Raw genomic sequence first — 22811 nt, 5'->3', positions numbered from 1 at the left:
TGTGTGCCCTCATCCCCAACCTCCTTCCAGTGGTGGCTGGTGGTGGAAGGGTGTCCCCCTCTGGGGTCAGACATGTGCGTGGCCTCCCCAAAGCCTGTGAGCAGGAGCCCAGGGGTGCTCCCGGGCTGCCTTGTGGGACTGCATGGTGCAGACTGGCACTGCACGTGCTTCCACATGCACGGACTGCAGTGCAAGGGCCAGGCCGAGAAGGCTGAGCAACGATCGTTCCTCAGCACCCGCCTCCCCCACCCTGTGTGCATGAAAAACTAAGAGCACTCACCTGATTATCCCTCTCCGGCCACGGAGGCTGCCTGGGAGACATCCAGGCCCTGGCGTATTGGCTCCAGGGTGAGGGTGACAATGCTGACCATCTCCTCCTCCAGCTTATCGTCGTCCTCCTCTTCCTCTTGGCCTGGGAGCCCTGGGTGGGCAATGACGAGTGTCTCCAGCCCTGAGTTGATGACTGCGTATGGGGAAGGGGCTGGACCACCCCCCAGGATGCAGTGGAGCACATTGTAATAGGGGTAGAAGAGGGGGTCCTGCCCAGAGTGAGAGCTGCACTCCCTTGTCCTGGCATACCCCTGCCGCAGCTCCTTCACCTTGCTGTGGACCTGCTCAAGGCTCCTGGAGTGGTGGCCTCTCATTGCCAGAGCCTTGGCCATCCAGCCATATATGTCAGCATTCCTGCATGTGGAGATCCTGCAGGGTCTCCTCTTTGCCCCACACATTCCGGAGAGGCAGGATCTCCACCCCAGACCAGGATGGAGCACGTCTTTTTGTGCCCCTGGCTGGGTTCTGGGAGCCCTGTGCACATTCCCTGTGAGGGCCAGTGGGCTTTCAGGTGAGTTGAGGGTGGGCCATGGCTCAGGAGCAGTGTGGCAGTGTCAGCTGCATGGTGAGGTGCAACTTCCAGTGCCGGCTTCTTGCTGCAAGCCTTGTCCCAGGTGCCTGTAGCTTTAAGAGCTGGCAGGAGACAGGAACTATAGAGTTCTGATGAGTTTGGACAGAGTGGCCACCAGGGCATCTGTGTTATTTCCCAGAGGCCTCTTTTTTCAACAGAACTCCAACTTCCGCAGCTACACATGCCTTTTTCGGAAAAAGCCATTTCTGGCACATATATTTGTACTTCTTACAAACCACAGAAAATAATCTGTTCTATAGAAAAATATTAACACATTGAATACATTATTATTTTACACTCATAAAAGTAACTATTACCACCTCACATTTTAAAGTCAGAGATAACTAGTAATAATGTCAATCTTAAGACCTTCTATCAATAATAATTTTATGGACTTTCTGAAAAATTCAACAAGGTTTCCTTTATGGTATGTAGTTACAGTTTTCAGTTCCTATATTCAGAGATTCTAATCATAACAAGTTACAAATATTTAGAAAGCTTAGCAACAAAGTATTTTAATAGTAATGCAAGCTCTCAGTATGAAAAAACATTTAATAAATGTAGTTAACTATACCATGAAAATACCTCTTCCAAATGTAATTTTAAAATCTGAATGTAATATGGGTATAATTTAGGAAAATGACATATTTCTTTTAAAATATAACGATGAGGTTTAAGCATAGTTATTAATTGGTGAAGTAATACCATAACAAGAAACCTTCAAAATTTCCAGTTCTTACATCTACATAATTGTTACTCGTCTTCTTGATATTTTTTATTCTTGGCTTATTTAAAACATCTATTTATACTACAAGTTCATTCTTTTCATTTTTGCTACAGTAATCTTTATATTTGATTTGATCTTTAATTAGGCTTAGGCTGGGAGGCCTAACAATTGGGTATAGCTTCATATTAATAAATAACATTGCATCTGGACCAGAATGGAGATGAGACTGAATGATTTGAAAATAGCTATTGGCTTCAGCAGGACTATTCATATGCTTAAAGTTAAGCATGAGGTGAAATGCAGCTTTGAATATAAAGTGTCAGCAAAATTAGGTCTTAAATGAATAAATTAAAATATCTTACATGATTAGTTTTTTGTAATGGTCCATTTCAACTGTTGCTTCCTGAAACTTGAGTCCAATTGTCTCCACTTGATTTGTTAAATCTGAAACAACAAAATATATCTGTTTTTTTTCTGTACAGTATTTGTATCCCCATCATTTGTTTTATGATATGTTATGGTATTTACTAATATGGTGTGTTATATTTGCCTTTCACTTAGGTAGCTAGCTGCTCTTTAGAGAACAAAACAAAAACAAAGCAAAAAACAAATAACCCAGTAAAATTAATTGACTGACTGTGATAACTGATATTGACATTGATAGTCTCTAATTATAAACTTTATTTTAATTAATAATTGGGCTTCCAATAATCCCAGTAATTAATAATGCAAAGTATCTACCTTCCTCAAGAAGATTTCATTACTTTTTTGTTGATTTGTGATTGCTAATAAACAGAAAATAATATATACTTGGGTTCCATATAAAAAACAACGTAGATTTTATTAGAGCATCTAGGGTACGTATAGACTACCGGGTTTTGTCGACAGAAGTTTTGTCGACAGTAACTGTCGACAAAACTTCTGTCGACAAAGAGCGTCCAGACACATTGAGTTCTGTTGACAAAGCAAGCTGCTTTGTCGACAGAACCCTGTAGTCTAGACGCAACCCTACAGGCAATAACACCTTCTGTCGACAGAACTCTGTTGACAGAAGGTGTTATGCCTCGTAAAATGAGGTATACCAGCGTCGACAAAACTGCTGAGTTCTGTCGACGTTATGTCGACAGAACTCAGCGGTAGTGTAGACGCTGGTATAGTTTTGTCGACAAAACTCAGTAGTCTAGACACACCCTTAGATTCCTGCTGAGCCTGGCTAGCTCAGTTGGTAGAGCATCATACTTTTAATCTGAGGGCCAGGGCTCAAGTTCCTGGTCAGGCAAAGTGGTGTTCTTCTCCCCTGTGCTGCACACCTAGGGCTCTTCCAAAAAAGTCCTCGCTCCGACAGACAGGTGTTACTTTTAATTCAAAAGCAAGTTAAATAGTCATTTATCAGGGATGATAAAGATGGTGCTTGGTCCTACCATGAGGGCAAAGGACTACACTTGTTGACCTTTTGAGGTCCCTTCCAGTACTAGTATTCTATGATTCTATGATATTCAAATTTAGAAAGACTTATTTTTATTCCTGTTCTAGCACAAAGGAATGAATTAAGAAATTGAATAAAAAATACCTGTAAATTGACTAAATTTTAGATTTTTTTTATTTCCACAAGGCAATATATTCAGTTCAATTATGTGGAATGCAAAAAAGCTTCAACTGTAGATGTAATAACTCAAATTTTGCTGTTGGTTATATAATAATAATTTGGTCCAGAAATCAGGTGAATAATTATGAAATGCTTCAAATTGTAAAGTGTATCAGAGACTATCCACGTTTGTCTTCATTTCAACATTTTCTCTCAACAAAATGTTATCCCCTTTTAGTTAAGGGGTATGTGAACACCGATATATTGTCTATTGGTTGGTGTAGAGCTGTGATTGCAACAAGATGGACTTTAAGGGAGCTCAGGGAGAGGCCCAAGTTCTTAAACTCCATGATGTATTGCAGGATTGCAAGTAGTGGAGCTGAAGCCACATCAAGGTTGTTTCTTTGGGATCAGTCAGAGAAGCATCACCATTTGTACAAGTAAGCTTTTTGAGTAGATGTTCTGCAGCTATTGAGAAGAATTTCTTGGACTTGGTTTGTGCCTTGTGATTCTAGTGGAGTGAGCCACTGAGGAAGCATGTCTGGAGCTGGAAAGTGAGGAGGTATGGATGATGGAGGTGACTGCAGTGCTAGCTGAGGAGATGCGGGAGCAAAGGGAGATGCCATGGTCACTTGGATGACATTTAGAGCAGGTAAGTATATCAGGTCTGTCTGGGGCTATGAGGATGACATTGGCTATGTCCATTTGGATCTTGTTGACCACCCAATGGAGAAGAGGTATTGTTGGAAAAGCAGAGGAGTGCTATGCCCCAGTGGATTGTGAATGCATCTCCTGGGGAAAATGAGTCAATGCTCGCTCATGAGTAGTACCGCAGACATTTTTTGTTGGTCTGGGTTGCAAATAGGTCTATCTGGGGAAAAAACCCAGCATTGGAAGATTTGGTGCAAGATGGTGGGATCTATTTCCCACTCGTGGTTGGAGGAGACGTTCCTGCTGAGAGAGTCCACTGTTGTGTTGTCTTTGCCTGCAAAGTTTGAGGCAATTAAGGTTATGTTGTGTGCAATGCACCAGGTCCAGAGATGGACTGCTTCCTTGCAGAGGGGGTAAGATCTGACCCCTCCCTGCCTGTTGATGCAGAACATTGCAGCTTAGTTGTCTGTAAAGATCTGCACAGTGGAATTGGAGATGTGATCTCAGAAATGATGGCAGGCATAGAATACTACGTGGAGCTCGAGGATATTGATATGCAGAGTGGTCTCTGCGGGTGACCAGAGGGCTTGTGTGGTAAGGGTGCCTAGGTGGGTTCCCCAGCCTAGTTGGGATGCATCTGTGGTGATCATAAAGGAGGGAGCTTGTTTGTGGAAGGAGATCCCAGTGCACACATTTTGGGCATTCAACTACCACTGGAGCAACTTCCTGATGGTGAGTGGCACTGAGACCAACTTGCGGAGGCTGTTTTCTCATGGTCTGTATACTGTGCTGAGCCAGTGTTGTAGTGGTCTCATATGCAATCTGGCATGAGGGCTATAGTAGTGGCTGCTGCCATATGGTCTAGAAGCTGGAGACATGCTGTGGCAGGTAGTTGGGGAGCTGTGAATTGGAGTTGGATAAGCTCCCATATAGCTAGGAATCTGTGATGGGGCAGACATGCAGTGGTGCAATCTAATTGAGCCCCTATAAACTCTAGCATCTGGGTTGGTTCAAATTGACTTTTTGAGAGGTTTACCTGGAGACCTAGGGATCGAAAGAGTTCATGGTGGAATTGATTGATTCTTATGTCTGTTGGAGGGAGTGGGCCTTTATAAGGCAGTCGTCCAGATAAGGGAAGATGGACACTCCCTGCCTGCGCAGATAAGCTGCAACTACTGCCAGTACCTTGGAGAATACCCTTGGTGCAGTGGAGAGGCCAAAGGAGAGTACTAAGTACTGGAAGTCTTGTCTACCCACAGTAAATCTGAAGTATTTCCTGTGTGCAGGGTGGATAGGCACATGGAAATATGCAGAGTCACCAACCAGTTGTCTTTGTTGAAGGAGGGAATAATGGTGGAGAGGGTAACCATGTGGAAGCATTGGAAAAGGACATGCCTTTGAGGCCTCTGAGATCTAAGACTGGCCTCCATCCCCCTGGCTTCTTTTCCGTGAAGAAATACCGGGAATAAAAGCCAGTATTGCAGTACTGGTGGGGAATGTGTTCCACTGCTTCGATGGAGAGCAAGTGGTTGATTTCTTGGCATAGCATAGACTCATGAGATGGGTCCCTGAAGAGGGATTAGGTGGGTGGTTGTGGTTTTGGAATGGACAGGAACGGTATGCAGTACCTGTTCTTTACGATGTCCAACACCCACTTATCGGATGTTATGAGGCAGCAGTGGTGATAGAACGGTGATAGGCATTGTGTGGATATTGGAGTGCCATGAAGGACAGGAGGGGAGGGACAAATTTGATGACTCCCGACCTGAGCTTCAAACCGTTTGTCCATTATTAGACGGCTGGGACGTGATGGGCTGGCCGGCAGATTGTCACCTTCTGTTCTGGCGCTGGCGCTTTCTCTGTCATACTGCCTTTGTGGTTGAAAAAGGCAGGTCGGTAGCTCTGAATATAGCCCTTATTTTGTTTACATTTCTGCACAGGAACCTGGTTGCCCAGCGTGCGAAGAGTGGCTGTGGAATCTTTCAGGGAGTGCAACAAAGTATCGGTGTACTCCACAAAAAGTTTTGGGCCCTCAAATGGGAGATCTTTGACCCTTGTCTGGGCCTTTTTTGGGAAGCCAGATATATAGAGCCAGGATGCTCTCCTCATCACGACTGCAGCTGTGAGGGAATGAGTGGCAGTATCAGCACAGTCGAGAGAGGCCTATATGGCTGTCCTGGCTATTAGGGAGCCCTCGTTTATGCTGGTTTTAAACTGTTCCCTTTTTTGTTCTGAAAGGTACTTAATAAAGATGGATATCTGTTTGAAAATGTGATGTGTATATTTTGCCAGCATAGTCGTGTAGTTCAAGATGCGCAGCTGAAGGGAGGCAGATGAGTAGGCTTTTCTACCCATGAGATCAAGCTGTTTCCACTCCTTACCAGGGGGAGTGGATTTTGGTAAGGTATGTTTGGCCCTCTGTTTGGCAGCATCAACTATGAGGGAGTTGGCAAGAGAGTGTGTGAAGAGAAACTCTGCACCCTGCGAGAAGACTTAATATTTTTTATCTGCCTTTTTGGTGGCTGGTGTTTGCCACAGATGTTTAGCAGGATCCATCAGGGCAGGGTCCAGGGGTAGCACTAGTTTGACCACTGGTGTAGTGTGTAGGATGCTGGTGAGCTTATGCTGAGTGTCAGGCTGTCTCGTCAATAAGATTGCCAACACTTCAGCTACCCTTCAAAAAAGGTCTTGAAAAGCCCTATAATCATGATTGGGAGGCAGTGGCAGGAGGGCATCCTCCAGAAGAGAGGGGAGGAGAACAGCTGAGTTGGTGGGTGAGATGAATCATCACTGAAAGGGTGATCAAAGTCAGTTTGGTCACAGGACACTGATGTGTGTCTCGAGTGAGTCTGGCCAGCATGATGGTATTGTTGCTGCTTCTGGTGTGTTCTGAAAGATGCCCGGGGTCCCAGTAGGGCCAAGTGGGAGGCATGGGCATGAGAAGCAGTAGCCACTGGTTGAGGTGCCACTGAGACATCATCGGTTGTGGCTGAGGTGTCCTCCTCCTAGGGCAGGAGTGCCTGGGTGAGACGGTATTTGAGAGAAGCACAGTTTCCTCCTCACTATATAAAGGAGATGCAGAAGCTGTTATATTTGCTGGGGAGAATCTGGCAAGTGTTGGAGAGGTGTCAGTACCAAAAAGCAGAGTAGTGGGTACTGAGTAACTTTTAGTTGGTCTGAAGATGTAAAAGAATACGTTTGAGGCATAGGCAGCAGGAAGTACTGCAGCTGTGAGCCTATTGCCTTGCCAGGTAGCGGGATAGGTGTGCACGCTGACAAAGTCAAGCATGGGGCTTTAGTAAAACTGCAATTTTTACCAACAGAGGAGCGCGGAGTCGGCGCAGCGGGTACCTGGGTTGTCTTGAGTTTTTGTGCCAGAAGGGGCTTAGGCTTGCTAGCCTGTTTTGACATTATAGCCAGCTCTTGAGACCCTCAGAATGCAGTGGGTGATTGCAGCCCTGACAAGCTCTTGTCCGGAGTACCCAAGGGGGACAGAACTGGCTTTGAGTTGTGGGATCACCTTTTCTTGGGCAAAGGGGGTTCCCTGCTAGCATCTGCCTGTATCCTGTTAGATTTTTTAGAGGTTGCAGAACTTGCAGCTGAGGCAGCTGCAGCCGCCTTGTCTGACATTGCCGCTGAGAGAGTGTAAGTGGGGATGCAGGGAAACCAGAATCTAAAGATGGTCAGATTGCCATCCATGCATGATAGTTTTCAGTTTTAGCTATCTTGCTATGTTTGCTCCGGCTGTCAGGGCTCTGTGAAGAGCACACTCAACTACTCCATGTTACTCCCTCAGGCAGTGGAGATAAGCGAACACCCCTCTGGGCGGAAAGATACAAGCGGCAAAAAGGTGGCATCTGAGCACCATCTGCTGTCATGTTTGCCTGAGGGGGGAGGGTTCTGAGGAGGTCACTGTGGAAGTTCTCCTCAGACAGATTAAAAAAAAAAAAGATTAAAAGCAGTAAAAACGCAGAGGGGAGAACTTTGTGGGACAAACTCTGCAAGGGGAAAGTGGCAGACAGTGAGCCTCCCCTTATTTGCAGTTTCACAGTTTGTCACAAAATTTTTTTTCTTCTTACAGTGCAGGAAAAATTATTTAAAAGCTAAGTCTGACAGAAAGGTTATGGTAAAAAGCTATCTAACTAACTGAGGAGCTCAATGCAGAGCGCACTGCAGGTTCCGAATGGTGTCAGTGGCGGCAGAAAAGGAACCGAAGGGTTTGTAGCTTGTACATGTGCATTAGCTGCCCGGCATGTGAGGGGTACTGCAGCCTATCCACAAGCACTGCTATAGAAATCTTCCGGCCGGGCACGTTGTGGCGCCCAAGCACCTAAGGTGGAGCACCCACAGGGACACCCTCGAAGAAGAAGTAAAACTAACTTCTTTTTAATAAAGATGATTCAATGCATATAGACAAATGGTCACTACAAGCCATAAATGGAAAATCTGGAATTCACAGATCCCCTAAAGAGGTAAATTTGTTAATTTTTATTGACATCAGTGGCATCTGATAGCCTTTCTTCCCATTCTCTTCTGTGGACACAGAACCGTGGAATGTGTCCCCAGAAGACTTCATAACACACACAGAGGAGTACAGCAACAATGAGGACATAGTTAATGGGAAAGGGCTTTGCAGCATTTCTGCTCACACCTCAGGTGCCAATTGCCCAGGCTAACTGTAGCAAAGACATAACCTCAAGAACACCACTGCAGCAACACAAAAGCTCTAATTCCCAAAGCTACTAAAAGGCAATTTTATTTTTAAATTTGAAAATGTAGCAGCATGATAATTTAGCTAAATCGTGGTTAATTTAACAAAGATATAGTCCAGCATGATTAAAATGATGTTCAAAATTGATATAGTCATCTTAGCATCTAGTCATCTTAGCATAAAAACTGGAAGAGGCTTGTTGGTTTGGGATACAAATCAATGATGTGACATTTGTTTATTTTAAAACTATGCTTGTGTGACAGATGTTCTTTCTATCATAACTTCCTCATGGCTGTTTTTAAAATTGCCGTGAGAAAACATGACTGGGCTGCCCAAGTTATGTTATCTGTTTTATAAAACTGTACAGTAGGTAATGACTAATACCATGACCTGTGTTTTCCAATGCTTGGTATCACTGAATTTTTTAAGGACAGGAAGTTGTGGCCAACTAAATTAAAGCTAGATTAGACCACCTGCACTATACAGTTATTTCAGTTTCTCCAAGTGGGCATTCCTCAACAATGTATTGTTCTGTACAGTTCTCCAAAGCTACATTACTCAGCTTTAATTTCCTGTCATTCAGAATGACATTGGATTATGAAGTAAGTGGCCCTGAATGCCTACAGAATAATAATAAAAGGAAATGCTGGCTTTAAACACCAAGCAGATGTAAGGCAGAACACATGGCAACAATCCAAAATTTACAATTGCAAATTTTACTCTGATGTGTCTGCTTTCTTCATAGAGATTAAGTAAGGATCAAATTATTTTAGATAAGTGAGGCAAAAGAAAGAGCTCTAAGCCTTTCTTCATATGGGGCAGCTGCTAATATGATAGCTTTGCATAGTCATCTGATTTCTGGCAATTAGTCATTTAAAGATTTCTATGATTCTGGAAGTTCTCTGGGAATTGTGATTTTGAATAGTTGTTATGATCTATTCTCTCATGCTAGGAAGCGGGGATGCAGAAAACAGTTTTGGAATGGAAGGAAAGAAAGAGTATAAAGCTTATTTTGTACTAGTAACCTGGGAGCTCTTTTTGCCTTTTTGTTTTTACTCAATTTGTTTCAAGATGTTTTTATAATGATAGTACAGAACTAAGAACACTAGTTAAGAATGTTCTTAAATACATAAACCAGTGGCAGATTATCCACTAGGCCAAAGGACCCATGCCCAGCGGTCCTGGCCAATTGGAGGGCTCTGCCAGAAATCCGCCACAGGACGATGGACATTCAGATCCTTGGCAGAAGCTGCAGGGTAGGCAGTGAAAGGCCCTGTTGCCCCAGCCCAGGACCCCAGCAGATGCTCCAGCTGGGGCAAGACAAGAGAGGCTTCCACCCTGGCCATGGTAGAAACACAGGGCAGAGTGGGATGGGCAGGAAAAAAACCCAGTGTCCTGACCCAGGTCCCCAGCAGAAGTGTCAGGCAAGGCAGGTTGGGTGGGAGACACCTCAGTTCTCCAATTCTGGACCCTGCAGAAACCCAGGGCAATGGAGAAAGCCCTATGGCCCGAACCTCAGGTGTGGCTCCAGGCCTAAAGGAGTTCTTGTTCCCTGCCACAGCCTCAAAGCTAGAGGAGCTAATGTGACCCCAGGAGTTTGGGGCTACCCTGGAGGAAAATGGGTTTCACAGCCACAGTGGTGGGGCAGAACGTGAAAGAATCCTGGGACGAATAGGGATGGGGTCATGAAAGAAAGGGTAGAATGGGGTGGAGTCATAGGCAGGGCAGCAAGCAGAAGGGACAGACTGGGTAGATAGAATTGCAGGAGGAAGGAGTGGGGAAGGGCCCTGTCCAAGGGCCCCAGGAAACCTTAATCCACCTCTGATATGTAGATTCAGTTATAGGGTGAGATCTTGAAAGCCCTTTGTGCACAATACTCCCATTGGAACCAATAGAAGTTCTTCAACAGAAGGTTTTGCAGCCAGGGCACCTTTTCAGGGTAGCAGGGGGAGGAGCAGCAGTGCGTACCAGGACATGGCTTGCTTTTCTTCCCATTCCTCTGATAAGGGAGCTAAATTAGCTGTTACCACTTAAAAAAGAGATCTTGGAGTCATTGTAGATAGTCCTCTGAAAACATCCACTCAGTGTGCAGTATCAGTCAAAAAGGCTAAAAGAATGTTGGGAATCATTAAGAAAGGGATACCATAAACAGAGTCTATTTTGGTCAATTTCATGGTTCATTTTGGTCAATTTCATGGTCATAAGATTTTAAAAATAATACATTTTATGATATCAGCTATTCAAATTTAAAATATCATGGTTTTGTAATTTTAGAGATCCTGACACAAAAAGTCATTGTGGGGGAGGCGGATCACAAGATTATTGAAGGGGGTGTTCTGATATTGCTACCCTGACTTACACACGTGTACTGAGTGCTGCCTTCAGAGCTGGGCAGCTGGACAGCAGAGACTGCTGGCCAGGATTCCATCTCTGAAGGCAGTGCCTCCAACAGTAGCAGTGCAGAAGTAAGGCTGGCATAAGAACATACTGGGTCAGACCAAAGGTCTATCTAGCCTAGTATTCGGTCTTCTGACAGTGTCCAATGCCAGGTGACCCAGAGGGAATTAACAGAACAGGCAATCATCAATTTCCAGTCACTCATTCTCAGCTTCTGACAAACAGAGGCTAGGGACACCATCCCTGCCCATCCCAGCTAAGAGCCACTGATGGATCTATCCTCCAAGAATTTATCTGGTTCTTTTTAAAATCCTGTTACAGTCTTGGCCTTCACAACATCCTCTGGCAAGAAGTTCCAGCAGTTGGTTGTACGTTGTGCATAGTGACTGTGTATGGTACTTTATAGCCACCCTTCCTTCTCCACTGCTGGTGGAGGGGCACTGCCTTCAGGGCAGGGCACCCATCTAACAGCTGGTGTTTTGCTGCTACCCATCTCTGCAGGCTGTGCAGAAGTAAAGGTGATAATACTCTGACCTTCCTAAAATTGCCTTACAACCTCCATGTGACTCCCTTTTGGTCTAGGACCCCCAATGGCTAATAACCAGGATGGACAGACGTTGGGAACGGGTGACAGGGAATAGATCACTTAATGATTACCTGTTTTGTTCATTCCTGCTGGCGTACCAGATGGTATTACGACCCCAATCCAGCAATAAGCACCATATAGACAGATCCCTTCAGCTACATAATGGTGACTGCAGGATCAGACATTATATTTGTTATTTTTAATAAGCAGCCATTGGCACTTGGGAAAATACCTAACCTAAAAATCTTTCTACATGTCTCATCTTTCTACAGTCTCAAATTCTACCAGCCAGCAACACTAAAAATTTCATTCGTCCTTAGGAAGGGCAATAATATGCAATTCCTTTGCTAAATTTGTGACCGAGGTATTTTAAAAATATGCATCATACAGCATTGTTGAAATGACATTTTATTTGCTTATTTACATTTTGCAAAAACATATTACTAACATTAAGATGGAATTCTGTATAATCTGTTGCCCTTGTTTTCAACAGGAATATCTGCAATTTCACTTTTCAGTTATAAATATGTTTAAAAAAACTGACATGGGCAAAATAATATAACCCAATGTTATGTCAAACAGTACAATAGTCAGCTATGCTAGAGGCAGTCATGGTGACCTCCAGATAGTGGTATGGCATTGCAGAGATGCTGAATATTACTCACAATCACTTAACTGCTGAGAAAGCCTTAAGTGAACCTATTATGTAAACTTTATAAGAAATCCCTCTTCTCAATAAACCCATTTAATTAAAGAAAGAGAATAGGGAGAGAGAAATCACAGTATACATTGCAAGATTTCTTAAATAAAGGAGTAATTGTTTTAGCACTTATGTGGCACTTTTAATTTTCAAATAACTTTCCAAAAAATAACTAATGAATCCCTTTATCATTCCTAGGATGTGGGTAAGAGATATTTTATTTTCATTAATTAATTTATGTTTGTGATGAAAGTATACTTCACAGTGATGTTCTCTCTGATCTATGAACTCTTATAGTAGAAAAATTTCAGGATTACACTAGCATGGTGTGATTGGGTGGACGTTCCCATCCATTTTGTGGGGTGAGTTCACTTCATTCCTCAAGCTGCCCTTTGGTGGAGAGATCTAAGAATTAAAATGATAGAGTGAGTAATCCTGATTTACAGGCAATGAAGCTTTGATGGGGTTTACCCTGATTCGCAGGCAGCAAGGGCTAGCAGTCAGAGTCACTGGAGTTGCCATGAGGGTGAGAGTCAGTGGACTGCCTCCTGTTGTGGAAACAGGTTAGAAGCCAAGGTAGGAGGACCAGATGCTAACCCTTTTTCACTGGATCCCAGGTTAGGACCCTAACAGTGGCAGTCTTTCTGTCACTTGGTGAGCAGAATTCTCACCAAAACATGCCAGCTTCTCACTGGGCTACAGCTAGTATCCCCCGGCCAATTCCTACCATAATTTTTGGTGCTGTAGCTGTGGTGTCATAGGGGTCTGTGAGCTTTTCAGCACAGGTTAGGTAGTTCAAATTAAGGGTGTTAATTCAAACTACCTAGCCTGTGCCACGTGTAGCCGCGGGCAGGTAGTTCGAGCTACTGAGCATTTAAAAATGGCGGCGCCCAGGAACATGCAAATGAAGCCCGGGATATTTAAATCCCGGGCTTCATTTGCAAGTTCAAATGACTACATTAGCCACCTTAGTTCGAACTAGGGTGGCTAGTGTAGCCATACCCTTTATATTTATGGCAATAGTATTGACCCAGGAATTATGCAAGGTCTTTTCTTTGATGGTGATTAATGAGGAAGTATGTAGTGCAAAGTGCCGCTCTTTCACAGCTACTTTGAGAAACTCAAACAACTGGTACAGGCTGGACCTCCTTGGTTCAGTACTGTTGGCACCTGACCAGTCCCTAACGAGAGAATTTGCTAGACCAGGGGAGGTCTCCTGCCACCAGCTCCAAAGCCCATCACCTGCTGCTGGCAGGCTGCCCCAGCAGGCATCCTGCCTCGCCCTCCCCCATCCCCAACCTGGCTGGGCTACTTGCCCAACTGCTGCCAGTTCCCTAGGCATCAGAGGCTCCGACTCCTGCTGTGAGGCTCCAGCCCTGAACAAATGAGGGCAGCGGTAGGGCTCTAGCCCAGCACTCCAGGGAGCTGCTGCAGGGCTCTGGCCTCGGCCCTGTGCTCTAAGAAGCTGCCAGAGAACTCTGGTCCCTGATGCCATGGGGCTCCAACCTGAGCCCCTCGGGGCTGCCATGGGGCCCAGGCTGCTGGGGAACTCTGCCCGCACTGCCATGGGCTGTTGGAGGCTGCTGCAGGATTCTGACCCCAGTCTTACACTGCCCTCAGCCGGGCTGCCAATCCTATTGCTCCAGCCTGGCTGGCCCTCCTGCCCTTAGGCTCCTGGGCTCTCTGGCCCAGGAGCATCTGTGGTCTTGTTAGATGATGAATGGGTTTGGGTTTTTTTGGAGGTACAACCTGTAGAAGCCTGCTAAGTTGGGGAAGTCATTGAAGAAAAAAGGCTTTTCAGGATCTGTGATCCACACTAAAAAGAAAGACAAAATAGTAATTTTCTGGAACTATGTGCAGTATAGTTAGTTCATCTATATCACCAGGACCACCTCTGAGGAAGTGGTCTGCTTGCAAGAATAGAAATAGTGCCTCTGGACTAGTGCCACCTCACTAAACTAGGAGGTAGGCAGTTCTTAGTCAGCCCTATACTGAAAAACCATGTTCCTTGTACTCCTGGGTGGAAATATAGCATTATTTAAGGTTCTTTCTGTCAGAAGAACATCAAATATAAATAAAAGCAGATTACTTCAGCAAGAAAAGATTGAACTAGGAGAATGATCACTGAACATTACTGCTGTCTAGAGAATAGTGGCCAGATTTCGATGATACCCATTAGGGGTGTATCTACACTGCACCATTATTTCAAGTTAACTAGCATTATTTCAAAATAACAAAGTGAGCATCTGCACATCCGATATCTGTAAACTTCATTCTACAAGGAATAACACCTTTTTTGAAATAGCTATGTTCGAATGACTACATTAGCCACCCTAGTGTAGCCATACCCAAAATTCCTCACATCATCCCAAACTTGTAGAAGAAACACAGCAGGAAATGTTGCATATGCAACTTTGTCCACTGAACAACATTCATAAAAAATACCAGCATTCCCAATAACCTGAGAAATTGATAACCTGAGAATTTGTGTTGCATTATGATGGATGTGGTCTGGACAATATATAAATATTTCCATTGGATACGATGACATTGCCTAATCTGAACCCCCAGTGAAGGAGGGATCTACTGGGACAAAGATACTTTTTTTCTAGATTTATGACAAAATCATTTAACATGAGCTCTTGAATTATTATTGTGAAATCATTATTCCTCTTTGGATACGCCTTTGATTACAATGATATCCAAGGAAGTGAATACATAACCTCTTCCTCAGATCTGCCACAATGATGAGGATCTCTGGAAATATCTTCAGGGTTTAGCATAGACCAAATGGCAGCATCCTGTATACATAAATGGTTCTGTAAATCAAAGAATATGAAGCGCAGATACTGGAAAGGTTACACAAGGAATATGAAGATTTATGTCCACCAGATCAACTGATCACTGACACATGGAATGGAAGGTAATGTCTCTAATCTGAAGGAAGTCCTTCTCAGGTTTTAGTTGAAATGCTTTCATTTAACATTGCCCTCCATCCTTCATTCTGTTCTATAATCACAGCTAAAAGGAGGAATACAACATGAAGTTGTTGAGGCCAAGAGCATAAAAAGATTAAGGTGACTGTACGTCTATATGAATATTGAGTGTAGTGAAGGTTGTTATAATTAACCATAATTATTTTGTGAAAGGGATTTTAAATCTCATGCTTAAGGATTCAGAACAATCTCTAACTACTGAAATCAGGATGAATAATACCTGGTAAACAGCTTGTCTCACATCTGCCTAATGCAGGGTTTTTATACTCTTCTCTGCAGTACCTTGTGGTAGCAACTGTCAGAAACAGGATACCAAAGTATGCAAACTTCAGGTCTGATCTAGTATGGCCATTGCTGTGTTTTATGTTTCACGAGAGTCATGTTATGTCCAAGCAAGGGTTAAACTAAAAATCCCCTTAGGGATTTTAAAAAAAGGATAGGAAGAACACAATGGCACCGACAACCTTCCAAATCTGCTTCTAATAGTGAAGGATGCTTACAAGCTATTGCTGAATTGATAATAACTGTTCCATTCACCTATGTATGCTCACTGTGTAACCACCTGCAGAAGGATTTGAACCTGGGACTTCTGGAGCTTAGTGCTGGAGCCTCTACAACTTGAGCTGTAGATCTCACTCATTCTTATTTTTTACTGTAAGTACCACTATATGGGACTGTGAACCACACCCACTAGGCATGTGGGTTACAACTGCATTAGCAGAATGTAAGTCATTAATCTGTACAGCTTTGGAATATGTTGAATATGACAGGGACTTTAACAAAATTCTACTCTGCTCAAAGAGGATGCCCTACAGATCAGAAAATGCCATGCCCCAATAAAGCAGTTACATATATGCAGTATAGCATCATTAGCACTTTAATATATACTCTACTGGCATTTTTCATTTGGAAAAGAGGAACAAACCACAAATTTAAACTCCAAATGAATATTGAAGTATATTAGAGAAAGAGATATTTCCGTTCTTTTATCCCTTTCCTTATATAGATTAATCCCATGAAAAATGTATATGGAAAAATACAGCTATTCTCTCTTCAGGACAGTTTTGTGGGTCAAGTTGTTTTGAAAGTTACAGAAACACTGTGAAAGTCTTCCAAGTAGCTTTTTACCAAAAAAATGTAAACATAAAAGTGATCTAATTGCCCCATGACTTGTCACAATTTGTGTTTGGTTACTGAAAGTTAGAAGGCATACAAGCCTTCAGGAGGACAGGGGACAGAAACTCAGTTGAATAGTTTGTTGGTCATACTGACCTCTGGAAAGAGAATCAGAGATTAGAAAAAAATAAGTATGTATGTATACAGCTCCTTATAAATTACTACAAAGTGGAAAAAAAATAAAATTATATAATTAACATATTAGTTCTAAATGGTATAACTATAACAATTTTCCCTGCTAGTTATTTCTCAAATCACTAAAAAAATACAATACTTAGACTGAAATTATTTAAATGTCAATTTGAAATTACTTCTAACTAGGTCACCTGGATTGCAGTAATAGCCACTCTTCAAATATAAATTTTCGAAGACTTTTCATTGCACGCTAAATGACAAAACTTAACTTCTCTGAGCCACTGTTATACTCCCATAACTACTTAAACTCTAAACTGTTTGGAGCAAGGACTGACTGTTCCTGTATGTTAGAACCAGTGGGTTTTTTTGTGCCAGTACACTCTGGCTACGTCTAGACTGGCATGATTTTCCGCAAATGCTTTTAACGGAAGAGTTTTTCTGTTAAAAGCATTTGCAGAAAAGAGCGTCTAGATTGGCACAGATGCTTTTCCGCAAAAGCACTTTTTGCGGAAAAGCATCTGTGCCAATCTAGACGTGGTTTTGCGCAAGAAAGCTCTGATCGCCATTTTCGCGATCGGGACTTTTTTGCACAAAACAATACTGCGTTGTCTACACTGGCCCTCTTGCACAAAAGCATTTGCGGAAGAGGGCTTTTGCCCGAAAGGGAGCAGCATAGTATTTCCGCAAGAACACTGACAATCTTACATGAGATCGTCAGTGTTCTTGTGGAAACTCAAGCAGCCAGTGTAGACAGCTGGCAAGTTTTTCCGCAAAAGCAGGAGCTTTTGCGGAAAAACTTGCCAGTCTAGATGCAGCCTCTGGGACAGCATACTGGCACCTATTTTTCCATCATTCTTTAATTGAATGGGATTCCCCACTCGCGTACCAGCACCTATTTTCTGGGATGGCTTGGCTCCTGACAGAAGTCCGCTGTGAGGCTTTTTTTTTTTTGCTCAACTACTTTGAGCCTGGAGTACTGGCACCTTTTTTCTTACAAAAAAAGCACTGGTCAGAACAATGCCTACCACAATGCGTGGCAGGGTCAATCCCACTTCTAGCACTACGTATGGCAAGTCAGTCCCACTCCTGGGCCCCAGGCACCTGTTCTGCCCACTATCCCACAGTTTGGAGGCTGTGGTACAAATCTCACTTGCCTTATTTTGGCATTTAGCCTTCTGTCCCTTGGCAAAACAACCGAGTGCTGGGGCTGATGCCCTGGGCCAGTCAGGGCTGAGTAAACAGTCCTCCTCTGGCCACTTGGGGGAAAGAAAGCCTCCAAACACTCCCCGTTGGAGCCCCTCACCTCCCCCTGCAGCCTTTAGCAATGCTGGTGTTGTTCTGCTTAGCTCCTCTCAGTCTCCTTATCGGTTGTTCGTTCCTCTCCACCTCCACTCTCCAAACTCCTTCTCCACTCTCCCCTATACTCCCTTCCCATAGAGAATGTTTTTAAAGAGGTCCTGTGGCAGCCTGAATCAGGCTAACCTGGCCCTTAATTGCTTTATAGCAGCCCTTTCACAGCTACCCCTAATTAGCCAGAGCCATTGCTGTTCATTTTCAAGAGCTACCTCTCCCCCCTTCTATCAAACCCTTTAACCTGCCCTGTCAGAAATGGGAATCCAATCTCCATTTTTGTGTTTCCCAGCTATTGCTTAACTTTTTTTCTCCGCATACAAAGACCGTGTTCCATCTCTCTTCTGTTCAGAATTTCTCCCTACTTCTCATTGCCATACTACCAATGAAGTCCAACTAACTACGTATTGCGTTTGATTCTCCATTAATTTTCAAATTCTGGCTTGCAGAGCAACTTTCTTTGTTAGTTTTTTGGGGGCATTTACATGATGCTATTTGGAGCAAAGCCTTGGAGGCGCGGGACTCCGCCGCCTCTGCGGCTTCGCTCGGGGTGTCCCTGGTCTGCTGGGGACCCCTCCCAGCAGACCAGGGACTCCCCGAGCAGACCAGGGACACCTGGAGCAAAGCCGCAGAGGTGGCGGGGTCCCGTGCCTCCAAGGCTTTGCTCGGGGTGTCCCTGGTCTGCTGGGGACCTCCGCAGCAGACAGGGACACCCGGAGCAGCTTTTCTCGCCCCGGAGGATGCGGTGGTGGGACCACTGCGCGTCTGGGTGGTCCCGCCGCCCGCGAGTTCCGGGGCAAGAAAAGCCCCGTTCGTAAGTGCGGATCCGACATAAGTCGGATCCGCGTAACTCGGGGACTACCTGTATTTGTTGTTTTTTTAAGCTTTTCCTATCCTAGCCAGTTAGTAAATGGTGAGCCTTCTAGATAGTGATGTGTATTTTGCTGTCTCATCATTACATTACTCTACCCAGATATAGAGAGTGGCTCTCAGAGAGAGGATGGAAGGTGTGACTCAGCAGTCCACAGGGAGGAATTCTGGGAGCAGACAATCCTGAAGAGAAGGCTTGAATTGGCTTTTGTGTTTCATTTTAAGTTTATTTTGCTTTTGCCCCAGTAACATGAAGTACTTTTGCATTCCAGGATTTTGAAGAGTGGATGAGCACCATGAATACCTAATAAAATAAAAATTGTTCTCACTAATATGGAATGTCAGTAAAAGCCATATGTGCCCTACTGTTTTTCAATCCTACATTAAATATTATCACTGAAGTGAATAATTCACTTGGAGTGAAATTCATTCAACACCATTAACAATAAGAACTGCTGTTTTACATTTAAAATTACATACTCTGCATGCAGCAGTTTGCTCTGTAACAACAATGCCATTTGGATGAGTCAAAGCTGAATCTAGAATAGCACAATCTGTACATGTTCTAAACATATCAATCTCCAGATGGAGTTGTGAACAAAATGCAAACTCTGCTTTAAAATGGGAAGAGTTTTAATAGCTATTCAAATAGAAAAATAATTAGTAACCATATATTTTTAAAGAATGAATGTCCCAAAGCCAGTTGCTTTTAGAGCACCTTGAAAAAAACATTTTTTTATTAAACTCTTTCACCATAATTGGATAGAAGAAAGAAAAAAACTAATTTCCTAAAAGAGCTTCTAGAATCCACAAAAGGAGAAGCGATATTCCTTACAGTCTATGATGGGCCTCAGAATGCACATTTAATATGCCTGTTCAGCTCTGGCACAGTGGCACCGCAAAATCTGTAAGATTAATAACCATCCTGAGACATTACTGAGTCCTTACATTGTTTTTGCTACACTTCTCTACATGTATACGTTACAATATTTAAATTTTCATAGAGAATTAATAATTAAATGTGAGAAATGTATAAAAGTTTATAAAGCTATACTTCCACTGTGATATCTATAAGAAATCAACCAACTCACAATGTCTCAGAGGGGTAGCTATGTTAGACTGTAACTAAAAAACAGAAACAAAAAACCAACAATGGTCCTGTAGCACCTTAGAGACTAAACAAAAAATATATAGATAGTATTGTGAGCTTTCGTGTTCACAACCTATTTCTTCAGATGACAAATATGAAGCAAGAGGCACACAGCTTCAAATAAAAAGCAAAAAAGAGGAGAGAGGGGAAGGGAAAATAACTTGTCAGTTCCTGGTTGAATGCATCCTTGCAATAAACTCTGGTGCCAACTCTGTCCATACATCTACATAAGCAACATCATCACAGCACCTAACCATATAAGCAACCACATCAGAAGCTCAGACAACTGCATACAAACATAAGAATGAACATACTGGGTCAGACCAAAGGTCCATCTAGCCCATTATTCTGTCTGCCAACAGCGGCCAATATCAGATGCCCCAGACGGAGGGATCACCACAGGTAATCCTCATGTGATCCCTCCCCTGTCACCCACGTCCAGAGAAAGAGAGACTAGGGATACCAATCTTACCTATCCTGGCTCATAGCCATTGACAGATGTAACCGCCATGAATCTATCTAGCTCTTTTTTAAACCCTGGTAAAGTTCTAGCCTTCACCGCATCCTCTGGCAAGGAGTTCCACAGGTTGACTGTGCGCTGAGTGAAGAAAAACTTCCTTTTGTTTGTTTTAAACCTGCTACCTATTAATTTAATTTGGTGACCCCTAGTTCTTAAGTTCTGGGAAGAAGTAAATAATTTTTCCTTATTAATTTTTTCCAGATTAATCATGATTTTATAGACCTCTATCATATCCTCCCTTAGTCACCTCTTTGCTAAGCTGAAAAGTCCCAGTCTTTTTAATTTCTCTTCATATGGGACCTTTTCCAAACTCCTAATCATTTTTGTTGTCCTTTTCTGAACCTTTTCCAGTGCCAATATATCTTTTTTGAGATGAGGCAACCACATCTGTACGTAGTATTCAAGATGTGAGTGTACCATGGTTTTATTTAGCGGCAATAAGATATTTTCTGTCTTATTCTCTATCCCTTTTTTAATGACTCCTAACATTCTGTTTGCTTTTTTGACTGCTGCTGCACACCGAGTGGATGTTTTCAGAGAACTATCCACAATGACTCCAAGATCTTTGTCTTGAGTAGCTGTTGCCAAATTAGTCCTTATTATATTGTATATATAGTTGAGATTCTTTTTTCCAATGTGCATTACTTTACTTTTTTCAATATTAAATTTCATTTGCCATTTTGTTGCCCAATCACTTAGTTTGGTATGATCTTTTTGAAGTTCTTCACAGTCTGCTTTGGTCTTAACTATCTTGAGCAGTTTGGTTTATCATCTGCAAATTTTGCCACCTAACTGTTTATTTACCCCTTTCTATAGATCATTTATAAATAAGTTGAATAGGATGGTTCCCACGACAGACCCTTGGGGGACCCCACTAGTTATCTCTCTCCACTCAGAAAATTTACCATTTAGTTCTACCCTTTGTTTCCTGTCTTTTAACCAGTTATCAATCCACAAAAGGACCTTCCCTCTTATCCCAAAACAACTTACTTTACTTATGAGCCTTTGGTGAGGGACCTTGTCAAAGGCTTTCTGGAAATCTAAGTATACTATATCCATTGGATCCCCGTTGTCCACATGTTTGTTGGCTCCCTCAAAGAATTCTAGCAGATTAGTAAGGCATGATTTCCCTTTACAGAAATCATGTTGACTTCCCCCAACAAATTATATTCATCCATGTGACTGACAATTTTATTCTTCACTATAGTTTCAATTAATTTGCCCAGTACCGAAGTTAGACTTACCGGTCTGTAATTGTCAGGATCATCTCTAGAGCCCTTTTCAAATATTGGCATCACATTAGCTATATTCCAATCATTAGGTACAGAAGCGGATTTAAAGGATAGATTACAAACCACAGGTAATAGTTCCACAATTTCTCATTTGAGTTCTTTCAGAATGCTTGGGTGAATGCCATCTGGTTTCGATGACTTGTTACTGTTAAGTTTATCCATTTGTTCCAAAACCTCCTTTAAGGACACATTCACTAATGAGATTAAATTGCATGTCCACTAATGTGATATGTGCCATCAAGTGCCAGCAATGCCCTTCTACCATATATATTGGCCAAACTGGACAGTCTTTATGACAAAGGATTAATGGACACAAATCAGATATTCTAAATGGTAACGCACAGAAACTGTTGGAGAACGCTTTAACTTGCACGGGAATCAACTGGAGAGAAAATCTGCAGAACTGGCCTTTATATGCAAATCTGATACTATCTCTCATGGCTTGAACAAAGATATGAACTGGATGGGCCATCATATTCAACACCCAAATGACTTCAAAAGCTAAGTATAGGGTACTTACAGCCCACTCTATTAGTCTCATTTAGCACAGAAACTTTAACTGACAGGTGTTTTTCCCCACTCCATTTCCCCTCTTCTGCTTTTTATTTGAAGATCTGTGCATCTTGTTCCATATTCATCATCTGAAGAAGTGGGTTGTGCCCACAAAAGCTCATGATACTATCTATATATTTTTTGGCTTATCTCTAAGGTGCTACAGGACCATTGTTGTCAACTAATAATGGTTGGGGTAGTTGAAGAGAGTTAATATTTATTTTTAAAAAGCTTTCATATTATTTTGCCCATCAAGTTTTTCAACAACTAGCCCATGGAACCGTGTAATCTAACAACCAATGCTCTCTTATTGTTTGTTTCACTCACTTGTGTCTTGTTTTCAAATTAGTTTGTAACCTCTTTGGGCAGGGACCATGTCTTCTTGTTTTTGTATAGTGCCTAACACAATGGGATCTGATTGACTGGGGATTTTCAGTACAAGCTTAATGATACTAACAACAACTTTATGAGGTCTGAGCAAAGTTTACATAGTAGTTTGCTTACCATACAAA

At 42.8% G+C, this 22811-nt stretch overlaps 1 protein-coding gene across 10 annotated transcripts in view; it reads right to left on the bottom strand.

Moving 5' to 3' along the window:
* Nucleotides 1–22811, bottom strand: part of LEKR1 (leucine, glutamate and lysine rich 1) — a 144222-nt gene that overhangs the window by 51126 nt on the left and 70285 nt on the right. For all 10 annotated transcript variants that reach the window (XM_075937768.1, XM_006123470.4, XM_075937767.1 and 7 more), the window contains one exon: nucleotides 1991–2072. In XM_075937768.1, the coding sequence (XP_075793883.1) occupies nucleotides 1991–2072 (82 nt within the window). The remainder of the gene's footprint in view (nucleotides 1–1990; nucleotides 2073–22811) is intronic.

This window comes from Pelodiscus sinensis, chromosome 10, assembly GCF_049634645.1.
Source record: "Pelodiscus sinensis isolate JC-2024 chromosome 10, ASM4963464v1, whole genome shotgun sequence".
Taxonomy (NCBI): Eukaryota; Metazoa; Chordata; order Testudines; family Trionychidae; genus Pelodiscus; species Pelodiscus sinensis.
This window is presented reverse-complemented; position numbering and strand designations above follow the sequence as displayed.